At 42.4% G+C, this 18,624-nt stretch overlaps 1 protein-coding gene across 6 annotated transcripts in view; it reads right to left on the reverse strand.

Moving 5' to 3' along the window:
* eif4g1.S (eukaryotic translation initiation factor 4 gamma, 1 S homeolog) overlaps positions 1 to 18,624 on the reverse strand; it is a 43,671-nt gene that overhangs the window by 13,505 nt on the left and 11,542 nt on the right. For 3 of the 6 annotated variants that reach the window (XM_018264553.2, XM_018264555.2, XM_018264554.2), the window contains exons 3-16: positions 15,723 to 15,819; positions 15,324 to 15,410; positions 14,173 to 14,193; positions 13,779 to 13,946; positions 13,556 to 13,652; positions 12,822 to 12,928; positions 11,967 to 12,059; positions 11,394 to 11,466; positions 7,602 to 8,483; positions 7,310 to 7,404; positions 6,993 to 7,176; positions 6,307 to 6,440; positions 5,865 to 5,984; positions 5,348 to 5,521 (exon numbers count right to left, since the gene is read on the reverse strand). In XM_018264553.2, the coding sequence (XP_018120042.1) occupies positions 5,348 to 5,521; positions 5,865 to 5,984; positions 6,307 to 6,440; positions 6,993 to 7,176; positions 7,310 to 7,404; positions 7,602 to 8,483; positions 11,394 to 11,466; positions 11,967 to 12,059; positions 12,822 to 12,928; positions 13,556 to 13,652; positions 13,779 to 13,946; positions 14,173 to 14,193; positions 15,324 to 15,410; positions 15,723 to 15,785 (2,298 nt within the window). In that variant the 5' untranslated portion in view covers positions 15,786 to 15,819. The remainder of the gene's footprint in view (positions 1 to 5,347; positions 5,522 to 5,864; positions 5,985 to 6,306; positions 6,441 to 6,992; positions 7,177 to 7,309; positions 7,405 to 7,601; positions 8,484 to 11,393; positions 11,467 to 11,966; positions 12,060 to 12,821; positions 12,929 to 13,555; positions 13,653 to 13,778; positions 13,947 to 14,172; positions 14,194 to 15,323; positions 15,411 to 15,722; positions 15,820 to 18,624) is intronic. The other 3 variants (XM_018264556.2, XM_018264557.2, XM_018264558.2) reach the window with 2 other exon arrangements.

Below are 18,624 nucleotides of genomic sequence, written 5' to 3' on the forward strand. Positions count from 1 at the left end.
GGGTGACTTAAAGCAGTCCCGTAACAGCAGGATGGGAGCGAATTAGATTTTTGACACGTTACTGCACCACGGAGTGCAGCACCTTGCGGCCAAAGGCAGCTTTAGCAGAAGAAAACTTGTCTAGGCTGTAGAATTGTTAAAGTATGCACAGAGGACCAGGTAGCTGCTCTGCAGATCTGATCCAAGGAGGCCGAGTGGCGCCATGCCCAGGATGATCCCATGGACCTTGTGGAGTGTGCCCGAACCTTCTCAGGTGGCGGCATTCCTTTGGATAGATAGGCCTGACGGATAGTCTCTCTGATCCATCTTGCAATGGAAGTCTTGGACGCTGCCATGCCTCTTCACGGCCCAGTGGGGACCACAAAGAGTTTGAAACCGTTGAAATGGTTTAGTACATTCTAAGTACCAGCGTAGCACCTGAACCACATCCAGCTTGTGTAATCGACCTTCTTTCTCGTTCTTGGGTTCTGGACAAAGGGATGGTACCACGATCTCCTGGTTAATGTGGAATGATTATACGACCTTAGGGAGAAAGGATGGCACCGTGTGTCGTACTGCCTTGTCCTTGTGGAAGACCAGAAGGGAGGGGTCACATGATAGGGCACTGATCTCCGATACTCTTCTGGCCGATGAGATCGCTACTCTGAATACCACCTTCCATGTAAGCCACTCCCCCCTTTGAGCCTCTGGGGGTAGTCTTGCAGGAGTCCAGTAGAGAGTCTAGGATGATATTAAGATCCCATGCAGGAACTGGAGTGCGAAAGGGTGGAACGATGCGTGCTGCTCCCCGTAGGAAGGTACGGATAGAGTTGTCCATACCCAGGCGAGATTGGAATAACACTGAAAGGGCTGAAACTTGTACTTTTCAAGGAACTCAATTTCAGTCCCAACTGAAGTCCTTTTTGAAGAAAGGGCAACACCCTTGGAATGTTGCATTCTAGGAACGATAGACCCACATCATTGCACCTGTTCCAATAGCTCTGCCAGACTCGGTGATAAATCACGTAAACTCACATCTTCCAGAGCTTAAGCATTGTGGTGATGACATCTTCGGCTATGCCTTGTCGTCTCCAAATGGCTGCTTCAACAACCATCCTGTCAAAGAAGAGAGTCCTGGGTTGTGGTGAACTATGGGACCCTGCTGCAGAAGATCGCTTCTGGGCGTGAGGTGAATTGGCTGTGCAATGGCCATTTTTTGAAGATCCGAGAACCAAGTCCTCCTGGGCCAATATGGGGCTATCACAATTACTGTGATCCGTGACTGTCTGATTTTCTTCAGTACCCGAGGTAGCATGGGAAATGGAGGGAAGACATATGCAAGGTTGAATTTCCACGTTTGGGCCATGGGCATCTACTCCCATTGCCATTGGATTCCGATAGCGAGCAAAGAAGTTGTTCACCTTGCGGTTGGTTCTGGATGCCATCAGATCGATTTGGGGTTGGACCCAGATTTCTAACAACTCCGCAAATGTTTCAGGGTGAAGTTCCCATTCTCCTGGGTCTAATTGATTCAGGTTTAGGAAATCCGCTTTTGTGTTGCATAATCCTGGTATGTGAATGGCAGATAATATCACTGAACTGAGCTCCGCCCATCTTAGGATCTGCTGTACTTCCGCTAGGGCTGCCCTGCTGCGGGTTCCTCCTTCTCTGTTTATGTACGCGACTGAGGTGGAGTTGTCGCTTTGTACTTGAACCGACATTGCTTGAAGATGGCAAGACCAACGAGTGAGTGCTAGTCTTACCGCCCGAAGCTCTAGTGTATTTTATTATACAATTTGGACTCCTCGAGGGACCATGGACCTTGTACTGATAGATTGTTCCACGTAGCTTCCCAACCCAGCAGACTTGCGTCTGTCGTTATTACAGTCCAGTCCGGCATTGCCCAGGATTGACCTGCGGCCAAGTTTGTTTGACTTTGCCACCAGATGAGTGATTCTCTTGTTGCGTGCAGGAGGGTGATCGTCTGAGAGAGAGACCCTCCCTTCCACCCTAACAGGATGTTGGATTGCAATGGTCGGAGATATATCTGTGCGAAGTGTACCGCCTCGATGGCCGACACCATGAGTCCCAGGACCCTCATTGCCAAGTGGACAGTGGGATGTCTGTTGGACAGTAGTAGACTGACCTGGTCTATTATTCTGGTCTGATTGTCCTGGGTGGCGATACCCATTGTGTTAGGGTGTTGAACTCGAGACCCAGGGACATCTGGTGGCTGGGTTGGAGACTGGATTTGGCCCAATTGATGAAGATCCCGTTTGCTCTTTTCTTCTGTCCTGGCCTTGATAAGAAGGTCGTCCAGGTAAGGCATCACCGAATACCTTGGATTCTTATCGTTGCTGCCGTCACTTTGATGAGTTTGGTGAAGACTCTGGGGGCTGAGGATGGACCGAACGGCAGTGCTACAAACTGCCAATGTCTGTTCTTGAAGGCAAACCTCAGGAAGCAATGGTGAGGCGGCCAGATTGGTAAGTGGAGATAAGCATCCTTGATGTCCAGGGACATCAGAAGTAGCCCTGGTTCCATCCCTCAAATCACTGATTGAAGAGTTTCCATCTTGAATCGCACTGACCGAACGTGTTTGTTGAGGAATTCGAGATCCAGCACTGGCCTGAATGACCCGTCCCTCTTTGGGACCAGGAACAGATTGGAGTAAAAGACGGTGAATGTCTCCGATGGAGGTACTGGCACGATCACTCCATTTTGTTCCATGTTGGCAATGCAATCGAAAAAGGCCTGGGCTTTTGTGTGATTGGCAGGTACTCTGGACATGATAAATTTTCTGGGAGGGTAAAAAGAAAAATCCAGATGATAACCTTCGGAGATGATTTCGCTGAGCCAGACGTCTGACGAATAATGGTTCCACACCTCCCGTAATCGTAGCAATCTGCCCCCTATTGGTTGCCGGGGGGGGGATGGCCCATCAGGCGGTGGCTGGTTTTTCGCCTTGTGACTTGTTGTGGAACTTGTTACTTTTCCACGATGGACGGCCCTTGTGGTTTGTCTGAACGGAATTGAGAGCATTGGGGGGGGTTGCTACATCTTGTGAACAGACCACCTTGGGGATGAAAAAAACTTTCCTCGTTTTCCTGAAACTGTGGATCTGCTTTTGTTTTGGGGAAGAAATGTGCTCTTTCCCCCTGTGGCTTGCGAAATTATCTTTTCCAGCTCCTCGCCAAACAGATGTTGCCCCTTGAAGGGTAGCGAAGTTAGGGATTTCTTTGAACTGAGGTCGGCTGTCCAGTTCTTTAGCCATAGGGTTCTGCGGGCTGCCACGAAAGAGCCGATGTGCGAACGGTTATTTGCGCGGTGTCTAGGGTGGCGTCATATAAGTATGCTGATGCCTCTGCGATGGATTTTATTGAAGGCATGAGATCCGCCCTGGGTACTCCATCCTGTACATCCCTGATGAGGGACTCAGACAATGCCTGTATGGCTCTGGCTACCCAGGCCAAGACTAATGCTGGGCGAAGGGTCGATCCAGCAGATGAGTACATTGCTCTGAAAAAATCTTCAAGCCGCCTGCCACTTGGGTCCTTGAAGGACAGGCAGGGCTGTGGATTTAGACAGTCTGGATACTGGTGCATCGGCAGTAGGAGGCATCAACCATCTTTAGAGAAGGGATAGGACTTTGAAAACTTTCGGGTGGCCTGAAATTTACGTTCAGGGGAGTTCCACTCTACCTGTATGATATGGAGTAATTGTTCATGTGAGGGAAACTTTTGTGTTGTCTCTTGAACAAGGTCGCAGAAGGCTGTTCCTCAGTTTTCATGATCTTTAGCACCTGTCACTCCCTCGATAATATTGTCGATGTCGTGTGGAACATCTCTGACCTTAGAGTCGTCCTCATCTGCTCCTTAGGAAAAATCGGATGTTAGAAGTTCAACATTCCGAGTGAGACTCCTCCCCTCCCACTGAAGAAGCATCGGAGGGGGTATGGCCGCCGGTGTCACCCTTAGGAATAGGTGGCCTTTTACATTTCCCGCTGGACCTTTGTCCCAACTTGGCTAGGGCTCGGCCTAAATTGTCTGAAATGGACGGTAGACTCTGTAGTGAGGCTAGTGACCGAGATAGTTGGACTGCCCACAGGGGGATCAGGTATGTCTGTAAAGGTGCCAGCTGCTCCGTCCTGAGCAATGTTGTCTTGAGGCGAGTCCCCTGAAGAAAGTGTCATGGGAGGGGTAGCCCCTGAGATGGGAGTGGGCCCCTTGGAACAAGACCTGCAAATAGGCTCTCCCTTGCCCCCTGGAATTTTAGATTGGCAAATTTTGCAAGAGTAATAAGTTACCTGCGTTGCTGCTACTCTGGGGAAAAGTCTCTGCCTTACCTTCTGCCATGCTTACTGCCCTGCTGCAGCGTCTTTGGAACCTGCTGAGTGATATGGCGTGGCCGGGATAAGGGACAGTATGTTATGTGTCCCTTCAGTGTCTGTGTATTAATCAGGAAAGAGACAGGTGCGATTCCCCTTAGCAGCGTGTCTGTGGGGTTGGTGTTCCACCCAGTGGCTGTGCTCCCTTCCCGTTCCAGAGTGTGCTGGGAATGGAGTGACTTATTACTCCTGTTTTTCGCGCCACAATGCCTTACTCAAAATGGCACCTGGAACGCATCGGGAGGATGCGTTCTAGCAGAGGCGCATGGCTCACTATGCCACGTAACGCAAGCTACCCACTCCTCAGGTGATGTCGGCATGCGGAACCCCCACCCCACTGTGCAGGAAGGAAGAACTGAAGGCTCGGTAATCTCTTAAATGCGCTTGGGGGATGGTCCGGTTTGTTAAGAGTGGAGGAAAACCCAGACAGGAATCTGGAGCACCCTGACCTCTGGGAGTACTAGATAGTTACTCACATTTTCCAGTGCACCGGTGGGAACCCTCTGCCTCCCCTATGAACAGGGGGCAGGAATTGTCCTCATGGTCATTATAGCCCCTCAGGCTAGGGGATGACCCCGGTGACTGTCCCACGTAGAGGGGTTCTGTTACCCTGAAGGGTGCAGGTAGCCCTGACCACCCCATTTTCTGTTAGATTGTCTTGTCTCATGGGGACAAGGATTTGTCCCTCGTCCTAGTAAGCAGGACACTTAAAAACGGAGGGATTATGGCAGTGTGGGGTTAAGTCGGAGTCCCGGACACGCCCCCTCACAAATTACTTCTAAGTGTCCTGCCTCCTAGAGGGTGGAGCTTAACCCTAGAGCCTGTGTCCTCGAGATGACAGAAAAGTCGCTAGTTCTCGCCGGAGGCTGCCACAGAGCCAAATTTGGCCCTCGTTGCAGAAAGTTTGTATGCCACTGGTTTCACGTCATTTGAAAACAATGCAATTGTTTCATATTCATAATCTTTCTAGCATCAACCCACCTGAGTCTTAATATTCTCTGGGTCCTCCTCCTCCCCAGATCTCTTGTTTAAAGGTTTCCATGCCTTCTCAGCTTTGTTTAGTTGTACATTCTCATTTAAAGATACTGCTTGAATGATTTTACGAGGCTCTTTTCGTGGACCCTGCTGTGACCTCCTTGGACCCATGCCAGCTGGCTATAAAACAAAAGAGACCAATAAAGTTAGTACATCTAAAGAATTTAAAAGATAAGGACCACATAAATTAGTTGCTGCAACAGAATACAGAACACATCACTAGTTACAAGTGGCAATGCATGTTCTACTAAATGCCTGTGTTACAGAAAGTGAAACTTAAAAATAACTTTTTAGTAGAGGACAGCCCTCACGAAGCTTCATTACAGCCTTTAATCTGCATGGCATCAATTTTATAGCAATGTTGCGAGCAGCTCCCCCACTCTGTCAACCTTACTAAATAGCCAACCAACTTAATAAATCCCAGGTAAAAAGTAACTGGGAGGTATGTGTGAAAAGTACATACCGGTCCGCGGTTACCCACAGAAGGTCGACCAAGGTTGGCAAATGAAGGTGTAAAATCTGGTCCACAGTTCATTCCTGTTAGACGTGTGGGATCCAAAGGCCGCAGTGGAGTTTTGTTTGCCTAACAATATCCAAAAACAGAAAAATAAATAATGTATTATAGAAGATGGGATGCACGAATCCAGGATTCGGTTCAGGATTCAGCCTTTTTCAGCAGGATTCGGAATCGGCCGAATGTAATCCTGATTTGCATATACAAATTAGGGGGCGGAAGTGAAATGTCTTAACTTTTTGTCCCAAAACAAGGAAGTAAAATATTTCCCCTTCCCACCACTAATTTGCATATGTAAATTAGGATTCTTTCGCCAAATCCAAATTAGTGGATTCAGTGCATCCCTATATAGAAGTTATCACAGGGGGATTGAAAAGGCATTACTACCCACCTTGTCCAGCACCACATCAGTAATCTGAGGAAGGCTTGCAGGTTTCTGCATACTAGCCACGATAAACTGGAACCCTAGCAGAAACTCACGATCATAGCTCTTCTTTTCCTCTGGGTTTAGGGGTTTCCATTGCTCTATAGAAAGCAGATACATGTTAAACATGGTTCCTAAGATATGTGGAGACTTCTAAAGTAAATCGCATAATTTGGTGCTTTTGTATTTGTCTTTACCCAACACAAAGAACTTTGGATCGTACATATTAAGCTGATCAGGACAAAAATTGCAAAAAACTCAATTTCATATTTAAGAGATCTCTCATTAACACAGGCTAAATAACTTGGGACCTAGTTATCTACCTTAACATATGTATACTGCAACATTAACTTTCAATTTCAATTACCCCATCTGGATTCCGTATATCTGTAACATTAAAGATTGCCACAGACAGATTAATAAAATAAGAAACAAAGTTTCATATATGCAGTACATGTATTAGAATGATATTAGTAGGCTTGAGCAAGTAAAAGTAGAGAAAGGTGGCTGGTGGCCACCTCTTCCAAAATTCAGAAAGTATCTTCAATTAAACGTATATAGGGCTAATGGATAGCCCACAATAAAAGCACAATATATGCTTCACCAATAATCCCAGTACTAAGAGGTGTGACTTATTTGCACTCGTTCCTTACCATCTTTGTATTTATATTTAACATCTCCTGGTTTGATATTCTCTGCATCCAGTTTATCTTCCTTCTCCTCCCAAGTTTCATCCTGTTCTTCAGGAGGAGCACAAGGGCTCTGATCTGGTTCAGGTGCACCACTTGTAGGCTTAGTGGAAGAATCAACATCACACTGGCTATCACCAGCACCAGCCTGTAAATATGAAATGTAAAATATGTTGCAGAAACACTAACCCATCAACTGCAATTCTAATCCAGTGGACCAGAATTAGTACACACATGTACAGTATATTCACAAAATGAACTGCACTATATGCAATTTTTACCTCTGCCTCTTTGAATGCATCAAGGAGATCTCCAACTGCCTCTTTCTTGTTCAAGTCCTTCATTTTTCTCTTTTTCTTGGGTGCAGCAACAGCGACTGGTAAACAAGACAATTTTAAAATATGTTCTTTTTGTGGTTAAAACACCATTTTTGCATACCCACCCTAATTGTCAGAGATATGGTAGCACAGCAAATAACCTTCAAACCATTTTGTATACAGGTGTATGTGCACTGTCAAACAGCAAGCCACAACACCTAATATCTACAATTACACATATTCCTCTAGCACCTACCCTGAGACGGACTCTCGGAGCTTTGCTTTACAACTTGGGTTGAAGCCACAACTTCTGTATCAGTGGGCAATGTTTTTTCTACTTCTTCCACAAGTGGGCTATCAGAGATGGTCACAGGCTGGTCCTCAGGTTCAGTTATTGGGCTAACATGAGCCTCAACCTGTGAATCGGGTGTATCATTTTCTTGTAGGCAAGGTGGTCCATCTCCATTTGTTAGAAGCAGCTCCTCAGGCTGAGCGATAGGGGATTCTAGGGAGGGCTCAGTCTGGCAAACAGACATTGGCTGCGGCTGTACAAGTAATACTGGTGTCTCCTCAGTCAGTCCATTAGCTTGTGGTTCTTCTATTGAAACTGTAGGCTCTATACTAATCTCCTCGTGTAGAGGCTCTGAAGTTGGAACCTCAGGTTCAAGTGGTTCAGGCTCAGAAATAGGTGGAGTAGGAAGAGCCTGACTACTTAACTTAAGTTCAACAGTTTCCGTAAGCAACACCTCTTGTTGCAAAGGAGATACTTGTGTATCAAGTTTACAAATCTGTTGAGGGTTAGAGACTTCTGCTAGTGGCTGGGATGGTGTCTCTGATTGCATAATGGGTGCCTCTGCAAAGTCAGTCTCCTGTGGGGATGCCTCCTCTACAGGCGTTGCATCCTCTATCATAGCAGCCACAGGCTGGAGATTGAGATCCACCTGAGGTGGAGAAGTATCAAGGGTTGCTTCTTCTGAACCTAGGGGTTCTATTATGTCTGAAGTCAACTCAGAGATAGTGTTATCTTTTGGAATATCACATACATTTGGTATGCTTGGCTCAGCTTCTGAATGAGGCAGAGGTGGGGAAGGACTCTCTGAAGCTTTTATCAGCACTTCGGTGGCCTTGGATCCATCATCTGAAAATGGCATATAAAATTATATATTATATTTAGTAATCATAATATTGACTAGAAGATACCCATATTAAAAAAGGAGCAATGATTAAGGCTGATATCACATCCCCTCCCACAGTGTTGCACCGCAATATTTGCAGGTTTAAAAGCTCATCTGCTCATAATTTCAGCTGTATCCCATTCAACTCAATTGAATGTGGCAGGAGGCTTCTGCTCTGGCTAACAAGAACTGAATTCTGCCCTACAAGGTTACTGTTTGGTGTGCCCAAAAAGAGAAATACATCATGGACACTGCCTCCTGCCTGTTGTAGCTGCTTTCTGCAGTTCACCTCTGCCACCAAGCGACAGACAAAGCAGAAGAGCTGCACCATCATTTCTCACCTGCTCTCTGTAGTTGCCCATCAAGAATCATGAGATATAAATAAACCAGACAATGATGGACAGAGGAGAGGGGTGGGGCACTAATGACTATTTCCACAGAGTAGGAGAAGGCACTTATCCTACTGTCCATAAAGTATTGTCTCCAGCAAAGACTTTCTAATAAATTGATGGTAAAGGATATTTTGAGTACCACTAGAAGGAGGTAGAGCAAACAACTCAATGGAAGTTTTAAAATATTTTGTGAAAGCTAAACAACTGAAGAATCATAAATCGTCCCAGTAGCAAGTGCACAAACAATTAAAAGTTTTACATACTAAGGCTACTTTGTCAGTCTGTGTGGTTATACGTTATACATTGTAATAAAGGCACTTGGGACCATGGACTTTCCAGATAACAGATCTTTCTGTAATTTGTATCTTCATACCTTAAGTCTACTAGAAAGTCAGGTAAACATTACATAAACACAATAGGCTGGTTCTGCTTCCAATAAGGATTACTTATATTTTAGTATGGATCAAGTACAAGGTACATTATTATTATTATTATTATTATTATTAGAGAGAAAAAGAAAAGAATTTCTAAAAAAATTTTGATTATTTGGATAAAATAGAGTCTATGGGTGACAGGCTTTCTGTAACTTTGAGCTTTTTGGTTAATTGCTTCTGGATAACAGATCCCATACCTTTATAGATATATATTAGGAGACCGGGTCCCCATACACTCTGCAGCATGGTTTTATGGGTTACAGTCTCTTTAATCTATATGGGTGAATAATACATTTGCAATACAATAATACATTTTATTGACATGATTACAATTGGATTATTCACTTGGGTTGAATCAAGTGGGGACTTTGTACTTTTCCCTTGTTTGGTTTATTCGATTGGGAAGTTCAATATTTAAAAAAATCACCTTGATATTGGCTTCATCACATCAGTGAATTTGCCAACCAGATGCATATTTATGATCTAGAGTGGTGCTTGAAAGTTTGTGAACCCTTTGGAATTTTCTAATTTTATATGAATTTGACCTAAATCATCTAATTTCAAACAAGTCCTAAAGTACATGAAGAAAACCTAATTAAACAAAAAATTATATTTGATCATGTATTTATTGAAAAAATAAATAAAAAGGATCCAATAACAGGGGTGCCCAAAAAGTAGATCGGGATCTACCAGTAGACCTTTAGCCTGGGATCAGTAGATCTCAAGCTAACAAACAGCCAACTAGATCACTCTCCTATATCATGCTTTTCATTTTCAAAAGATATTTATTACATTAAGGTTACATAAGAAATAGTTGTTAGTTAAATATACATTTTTCTTCAAATATCAATAATGAAGTAATATTTTCCATGAAAACAGAATGCTAATGGATGTGGATCATAATGGCACAACATCAATAAAAATAGCAAAGTATGGACACTCCTGCAATAACATATTTGTATGTGGCAAAAGCAAATCTTTAGTATAATATAATTTGAAGGTGAAATCAGAGGCTGGTGTTTTCAGTCAACAGAATGGCCGGTGTGAGAGTATTTTTATTTAAAGAACAGGGATGCAGTAAAGCCTGATCACACATACAACACATTTGTGGTATATCATGGCTCAAACAAAAGAGGGTTTGTGGTCGACCATCAAATATAAATTACAACTGTAAGGCATCTAATAGTCCCAGAGGTTACAAAATAACCCAGGGTAATTTCTAAGATGAAGGCCTGTTTCACATTGGTGAATGTTGATGCGCACAAGTCCACAACAGGAGAACACTGAACAGCAATGATGTGTATGTCAGGGTAGCAAAGAGAAAGCCACTGCTGTCCCGAACAAATATTCATATATAAAACAAGTTATGGCATTGTGCCACCGTAAAGGTTATTTTATCATATATGCAGTTGTGTGTTACCATGTTCAATTTTGAAATTGTAGCCTACATGTCCTGTATAAAACAGGACAAAACAAAAAACTTCGTAGCCTAGACATGACACAGCAACTGGGCCAAAACTCTTCTCCAAATCAACTGATCAGGGCATTTTGGGCTTATTTATCACCACTATGCTAATCTGTACCTGGGCAGTAGCACAAGTCAACAACATTCTGCTTAAAGAGATATTGGCACCAGAAATTAAACCTTTTTATCCCATCCATCATAACATTGTCTTTGTATGCAATATATGATTTTGCCATAAAAGTATTTTCAAATATAGGAAGTTGGAACAGACTGGAACATAGGCAGTGCTTTTGTCTGCAATCCCCCTTTATTGGTGCTAAATCACTATTTGTCAAATGCTTTTACATTTCCTATCTGGTGCCCAATGTTTGTGCAGCAGTACGCCACTAGCATTAGAAACTCTGCCAGGTTGAGATGGGACAGTAAGTTAGGCAAAAAATTTTTTAGGAACAATTACTTACATTAAAGTCATCAACATGCTTTATAGGTAATTTTTAATGTACAGTAATACTTTGAAAAGTCATTTTTTAGTGTCACTTTAAGGATCTTTAAACACAGACCCACAATAAAAAATGTAATTACCTGGGCGCACAACCACAGTTACATGATGAACACTTTCTCCATTAGCTTGTACTTCTGCACTTCCCACTGTTGACTGGAAGGTTAAAGGAGAAAAACTGGCTGAGAAAAAGTACTAATGCATATGGAGTCACTATTGAAGGGAGTATTAACAATGGAAGAAGCAGACAATACATGGAACGCACTGAACGTCCCCATTAATTCTTTTTGAAAATGTACATATAGATGTCCCATATAGAACTAATATTTTAGTGGACATCCTAAAACAATGTCAAAATTTAATGTTCTATCATTTCCACCCCCTAAATATAAAACCAGTGTCAAATAATGGCTCATTAGACTGATCAATAGGTTGTTGTGTTTTACCCATTGTTGCATAAGCTCCCTTATCAATGTTAAAAAAATCCAAGAAGGGAAAACTTTTTGGTCAGAAATTACTAACATACTAAAATATTGAACAGCTAAACCTGCAATATACAAGGGCTGTGCCGAACAAATTTTTGGCACAAAGCTGTTAAACATTCATGGCCCTAACACAAGATTCAATTTAATAATGGAATTTCTGAGAACAGTTACCTGTGGAGGAGTTGGAGTAGATGATGTCCTTCCTCCTGAAAGTATTTCGTCTGTGACATCTTTGCCTCCTTGGTTGGGATCTCTAATTCTTATCTGATAAGAATCAGATACACAATATAGTCCTTTAAAGGGGTTGTTTACCTTTCAAACACTTTCAGATCAGCTGTTTTCAGATTGCTCACCAGAAATAGACTTTTTTCAATTCCCATGTTTTTTTTCCGTTTTTTAAAGGGTTTTTTTCTTAAAGCATTTGTAACATTACACCAACCAAGACACTGGTTCTACAAAATGTGATTCATCATTGCGTCTAAGATACACCCAATAGGCATTTGTTGATCACTCAGTAAAGTCCTACTCAAGATGGTGTTCAATCACTTGCTATCAACAAACAGATCCGGTCTGCGATCTGACAGGATTTTTAGCCCTGCCGATCAACATCTGGCCGACATTCAGCCAGATATTAATCGAGGAAGCATGTAGGAGGGCTACCATACACAGGACAATAAGCTGCCAACTCGGTCTGTCGGCAGCTTTTATCGGCCTGTGTATGGCCACCTTTACTGTGTACAGCATACTAAGTACGTCTGTACAGCCTGTGGCCTGATGGATGGGACAAGCCAGTACATGGAAAATATTAAACCAGACACCAAGTTGAAAAGTTCTAGTAAGATCTAGTTATCAAATTATCTATCTTACAAGAAACAAACGGAGTAGTTTCAACTTCACTGTTCAGCATTTTGGAATAGTGAAAATATTGCTCTAGTTTTTAGTCAATTGTTAAAAGACAAATTTTCCAAAATGTAAATCTTTACAAAAACATGAAAGCATATACCACAAAAAAAACAGAGTACTTACTGTTTTGCGCTCCCGTTTAGGAGGAATCACCTGTGGCTGATTCATCATAACTTGGGCTCCAGGTACTCCAGGAGGGAACGTCTGCTGTGCAGGGTAATATGCTCCAGCTAAACGTTGAGAGAAATTTAGGATTGCAACACTGAATAAGACAATCTAAGCTTTAAACATGTAAGGGAGTGTAGAGAACCTTGGCCAAGACTACACCCTGTGCACTTTTTCAGTGTACTCATATCAATTTCACATGACCCAATACGCAGATAAGTAAAAATTCTAAGCCCCAGAACAATTCAACTGAAACCGTAAGTCAAATTTATGCCACTTAATGCAATAAGTGTAATAGCAGACAAACCCCCAAAGCACCGCTGATCCTTAAATAATCCAAAATTTGTCAAGCTCAAATTTGTGAGCCTTCAAACTCTCCGAAGACTTCATTCTACCTCCCAGAAATGCTGAACTAAATATAGTCAGGGCTGGGTCCTGATCATGTAAACACTTAAGGGGGGGTGCAGAACATAGCCCTACTGCAGAGCTATGGCACAGAGTTAGGAAACATAAAAACCACAACACTAGTTTCATAGAAATTGATGGGTGAAATTTCAGATTTTCCTTGGAAATCTATCCAGACAGGATTCAGACCGAAAGCACAAAAAAGCAGGATTCCAAAACAGAAAATTGGGAGATAAAACCAAATATCAGAATCCCTCTTTTTTCCAGCATTGCTGTAATCTACTCACCATATGTGCTGTATTCTGAAGGACTTGCACTGGGGAAGAAACCTGGAGCCCCAGTCTGTACAGGGTACTGGTTGGTGGGCACCACATAGGAGCGGCCCTATAAAGCAATTATATTTCTTATAACTAACATACACACACATATACATATATATATATAATAAAAGCTGCATAAACTGAAGTCTGGAAGGAAGATTTAATAGAAGAGGGGCTGGCAGGCTCTCACCTGTCCCTGAATGTAGTATCCCTGGGAAGGGTATGAAATCTGTGAAGGAATCATCATAACTTGGGAGCCTGGTTGATACACATGGGCTGGAGTAACTGCTCGAGCAGATGAACCACTCTGCACTCTGGTGGCACTAGTGGGAGGCTGTGTCCTACTTGGATAATAATGCTGGAGAAAAGGAAAAATGTTATCAAACGTGGCCTACAGAAAAATTAAGTCTTCAAATTTGCCCTGCACTGAAAAAGCACAAGGGCTAATGCAATAGTGCAGAGTGGTAACATAACTAACCACAAGGAGTGAAAAACTCCCTTAAAATACTAAGGTCTTAGGAATATATGGCCTTTCCACAATACAATAATGTTCAGGGTGATTAAGAGACACAGTGAAACATTACCTGGATTGATCTGAATCCTGCCTGTTAGAAGCAGCAGCAGCAGAAACAAGAAAAAGAAGCAAATAGGTAGGGAGAAAGAAAAGTGAAATACTTCCTTTAAAAGGTCATTGGTAAAAATGGGCATTGACAGACAGAGGCACAGAGAAAACTGGAGAAGCAGTGGTGGAGTTGGTTGGTAAATGTTGTAGGGGGCTGTTTTGTGTTTGGGATAAAAATCAGTTGGAGCTGAAAAAATGAAAATCATTGCACAAAAGTCAACAAAGTTGGGAAAGTTGGTTGGACGGACTGCTGTGGCTAAATTAAAGTGACTGGTGACAATAGCTGAAACTAGATAGGGTATCTAAGCAAACTGCTGAAGTCTGGCAAACTGAACAAATAAGTTTGAAGACTGTCAAGAGTTTGTATATGAGTGGCATTTCACTACTATGTAGTTTACCTTAAAGGGATACTGTCATGGGAAAACATGTTTTTTTCCAAAATGCATCAGTTAATAGTATTGATCCAGCAGAATTCTGCACTGAAATTAATTTCTCCAGAGAGCAGAGATTTTTTTTATATTTAATTATGAAATCGGACATGGGGCTAAATATATTGTCCGTTTCCCAGATGCCCCAGTCATGTGACTTGTGCCAGCACTTTAGGAAGGAACTACTTTTTGGCAGGCTGTTATTTCTCCTCAGTCTCAGTGGGACTTGGTCTTTACTATTGAGTGCTGTTCTTAGATCTACCAGGCAGCTGTTATCTTGTGTTATAGAGCTGCTATCTGGTTACCTCCCCATTGTTCTGTTAAGACTGCTGGGGGGGGGGGGTGATATAACTCCAACTTGCAGTACAGCAGTAAAGGATGACTGAAGTTTATCAGAGCACAAGTCACATGACTGGGGCAGCTGGGAAACGGACAAAATGTCTAGCCCCAAGTCAGATTTCAAAATTGAATATAACAATATACTAGACAATAGTCCAAACATCTATCAAACAGCAGTGTCGTGGAAACCAGTGAGAATAGCATAATGGCTTACAAACATACATCATGGTATACAAACATACATCATGGTATGACCCTAACTTTTGCACATTTAACAGCTGGAAAAGCAGGGTATTAGCTGGGGAGAGAACACAGGTTACAGGGCTAAGCATTTAAGGCCACTCACCTGTCGAGGCTGAGATTGTGTATTCATTTGTGGGGGCTGTGGGGGCCCAAACACAACAGGGGCCGTAGGAGCAGAAGGAAAGGATGTCTAAAAAGTTAGAAGAGAGTATTATGAGAACATTAACATTCTACCAAGAGCATATTAATGGCAGAACTCCCAATTTCCCAGACAGAAAAAAACATTTTAGACAAGACCGACAAACAAATCACACCCCCCCCCCCCCCACACACACACACACACACACAATACATTTACTATAGAGAATAACTGCAAATAATCGACCCATAGGCTATAGCTGAATCAATTACCACAAACGAAAAAGTTAAACAACTAATAATTCAAAATACACTGTTCAACATAAACGGACGTATTGCATCTATCGATATCAGGGTTGCTTACTTGTGAGAGTCCAGGGGAAGGGGCTGTAGGGGGTCCTCCTATTGTTTGTGTGGTTTTACTCATCTCATGCGCTGCTTCATAGGTTCCCCTGCAGTGTCTGTGAGAATTAAATACAACAGTCAGAAGAGGATGATCACCTTTGTCCGGGTTTTGAATAATGGCAGTTTCATACCATTATAAAAATGGCCAAAATGCAGCAAAAGTAGACCAAACCAGAGCGCTCCCATCAACATGCTTCACAGATGGGAGACTGTTCTTATGCTGGATTGCAGGATTTCTTTCTCCAAATGTTAACACTCATTTGAGCCACAAAGTTCTATTATTTCTTTATCTTTCCACAAAACATTATTTCTCCTGGTCTGGTTTGTCCACGTGATCTTCAGCAAACTGTAGACAGTCAGCAATATTTTGGGGGGGGGGGGGGAGCAGTGGCTTTCTCCTTGCAACCCTGACATACACATCATTGCTGTTCATTGTTCTGATGGTGGACTCCAACATTTTCCAGTAAGACAGGCCTTCAGTTGCTTGCAAGTTAGCCTGGGTTCCTTAGTAACCTCTGGGACTATTAGACGCCTTGCAGTTGGGAGTTATATTTGATGGTCGACCACTTCTGGGTAGGGTAACAACAGTCTTGAACTTTGTGCACAATCTGAGGAGTCCAAACTCTTTAGGGAGCTAGCACACTGGCAGATTCAGGGAAATTTAGTCGCCTGGCGACTAATCGCCTTTTCTACAGGGCGACAATCTGCCCGAACTGCCTACCCCCTGCCTTCCACCTACTATAATGAGAAATCGCCAATGCACATGCGGTGATTCGATTTCCGAAGTCGACCGAAGTTGCCTCACGCATTGGTGCTGGCGTTTTCTCATTATAGCAGGCGGAAAGCAGGGGAAAGGCAGTCCGGGGAGATTGTCGACCCACAGCAGAGGCGATTAGTCGCCAGAAGAGTAAATCTCCCAGTGCTAACTCTCTTAGAGAGCTGTGTAACCTTTTCCAGCTTTAGGGGCATCAACAATTCTCAGACACCTCATTTGTCATGATACACATCCACAAATGTGTTGTATCTGTGATCAGGCTTTGCTGTTCTTTAAATAAAACGGGGTCTCTCAGTAACACCTGATTAACACCAGTGTTAACAGTAACACCTCAAATTATAAGATAAGGCTAAGGATTGACTTTTGCTACACACGTTACCTGATCTTTTTTTTTTATAAATACATGAGCAAATATAATAATTTGTGTTTCATTTGTTTAACTAGGTTTTCTTCATCTACTTTTAGGACTTGTTCGAATATCAGATGTTTCCGAGGCAGTATATTCTACCTTCAACATTAGTGTAATGAATGGTGCTTATTGAGCATAGGACTGGCCAGATATGGGATGACTGACGTAGTTGGCCAGCTTAAATATATTGCAATATATGGACAAACAATCCCTGTTTTGTTTAAAGGGTAAGGTATTTTTCAGTAGCAGTATGCACAAAATGTCTCTGTTTTAAAGGAAAACTATACCCCCCAAACAATGTAGGTCTCTATTAAAAGATACTGAGTAAAACCCTGCTTCATGTAAATGAACCATTATCATAATAATATACTTTTTCAGTAGAATGTGCCATTGGGTAATCATAAATAGAAAATTGCCATTTTAAAAAATAAGGGCCGTCCCCTGAGATCGTACGATTCACTGTGCACACATACAAACCACATGTAAGGTCACATGAGCCAATTAACAGACAGAGGTCTGCCTTTTGCTTCCTCACTTCTTCCAGTTACAGATAGTGTTGTAGTATTTCTGGTCAGGTGATCTCTGAGGCAGCACAGATAGTCACGAAATGGTGGTTCAAGGCAAGAGATGTAAAAGGGCAATATTTATGTAAATATATATTCCAGTTTGGTAAGATTCTTTAATATGTCATTCTATTTGATATAAACTCTGTTGCTTAAGTATTCATTTTGGGGTTATAGCTTTCCTTTAAATATATTGTTAATGGGTTGAGTGCAGAGGACTCTTGCATTTGTCTATATGTATTTTGTGGTCACAGCCTCATTGCACCCCCGCCTAATGGTTTTAAAAATTAGTGGTGAGCACAACTTTCCCTTGTTTGTTATTGTTGCAGGTGGGATAATGAACATCAGCACTATGATTTTAGACATCCAACGGTTCATTTAGGCTTCTGTGCAGCTTATGTCTAGCGCACATAGGGCAGTGTCATCCACAGTATGCAGAGATGTGAACTCAGAGGACAATCACGGATAAATGCCTACATGCTACACATCACCATTTTGATCAGGGCAACTGAACAGCACAAATTAAAATTAGGGATTCAGCGAATCCTAATTAAAATAAAATTGCCCTGAGAGCAAGACTCCTTAAATTAATTGTTCAGTATAAATAAAAATAGGGCTGTGCAAAATAAAAAGTTTTCAAAATAGTTAGTCAAAAACGTAATGTATAAAGGCTGGAGTGACTGATGTGTAACATAATAGCCAGAACACTACTTCCTGCTTTGCAGCTCCCTTGGTTTCCATCTATTGGTTACCAGGCAGTAGTAAATCAGTGATTTGAAGGGGGGCCACATGGGTCATAACTGTTGCTTTTGAATCTGAGCTGCAAGGATCAATCAAGGATCAATTGCAAACTCACTGAACAGTTATGTATCATGTGGCCCCCTTAAAGTTGCTGACAAATTCAGACGGAGCAGAATCCAACTTCCTGCTTTGCAGCTCTCTATAATGTGAGAACATCCTTTCACTCCGGCCTTTATAGATTGCATTTTAGGCTAACTACGGTAGAAACTTTTTTTTTTAAATTTTGCACATATAATCTATTTACCCAGTTTTTATTTTTACACTGGACTGTTACTTTAACAGAGAGGGGATTCAATCTAATGTACCTCTAGTA

Source organism: Xenopus laevis, chromosome 5S, assembly GCF_017654675.1.
Source record: "Xenopus laevis strain J_2021 chromosome 5S, Xenopus_laevis_v10.1, whole genome shotgun sequence".
Classification (NCBI taxonomy): Eukaryota; Metazoa; Chordata; class Amphibia; order Anura; family Pipidae; genus Xenopus; species Xenopus laevis.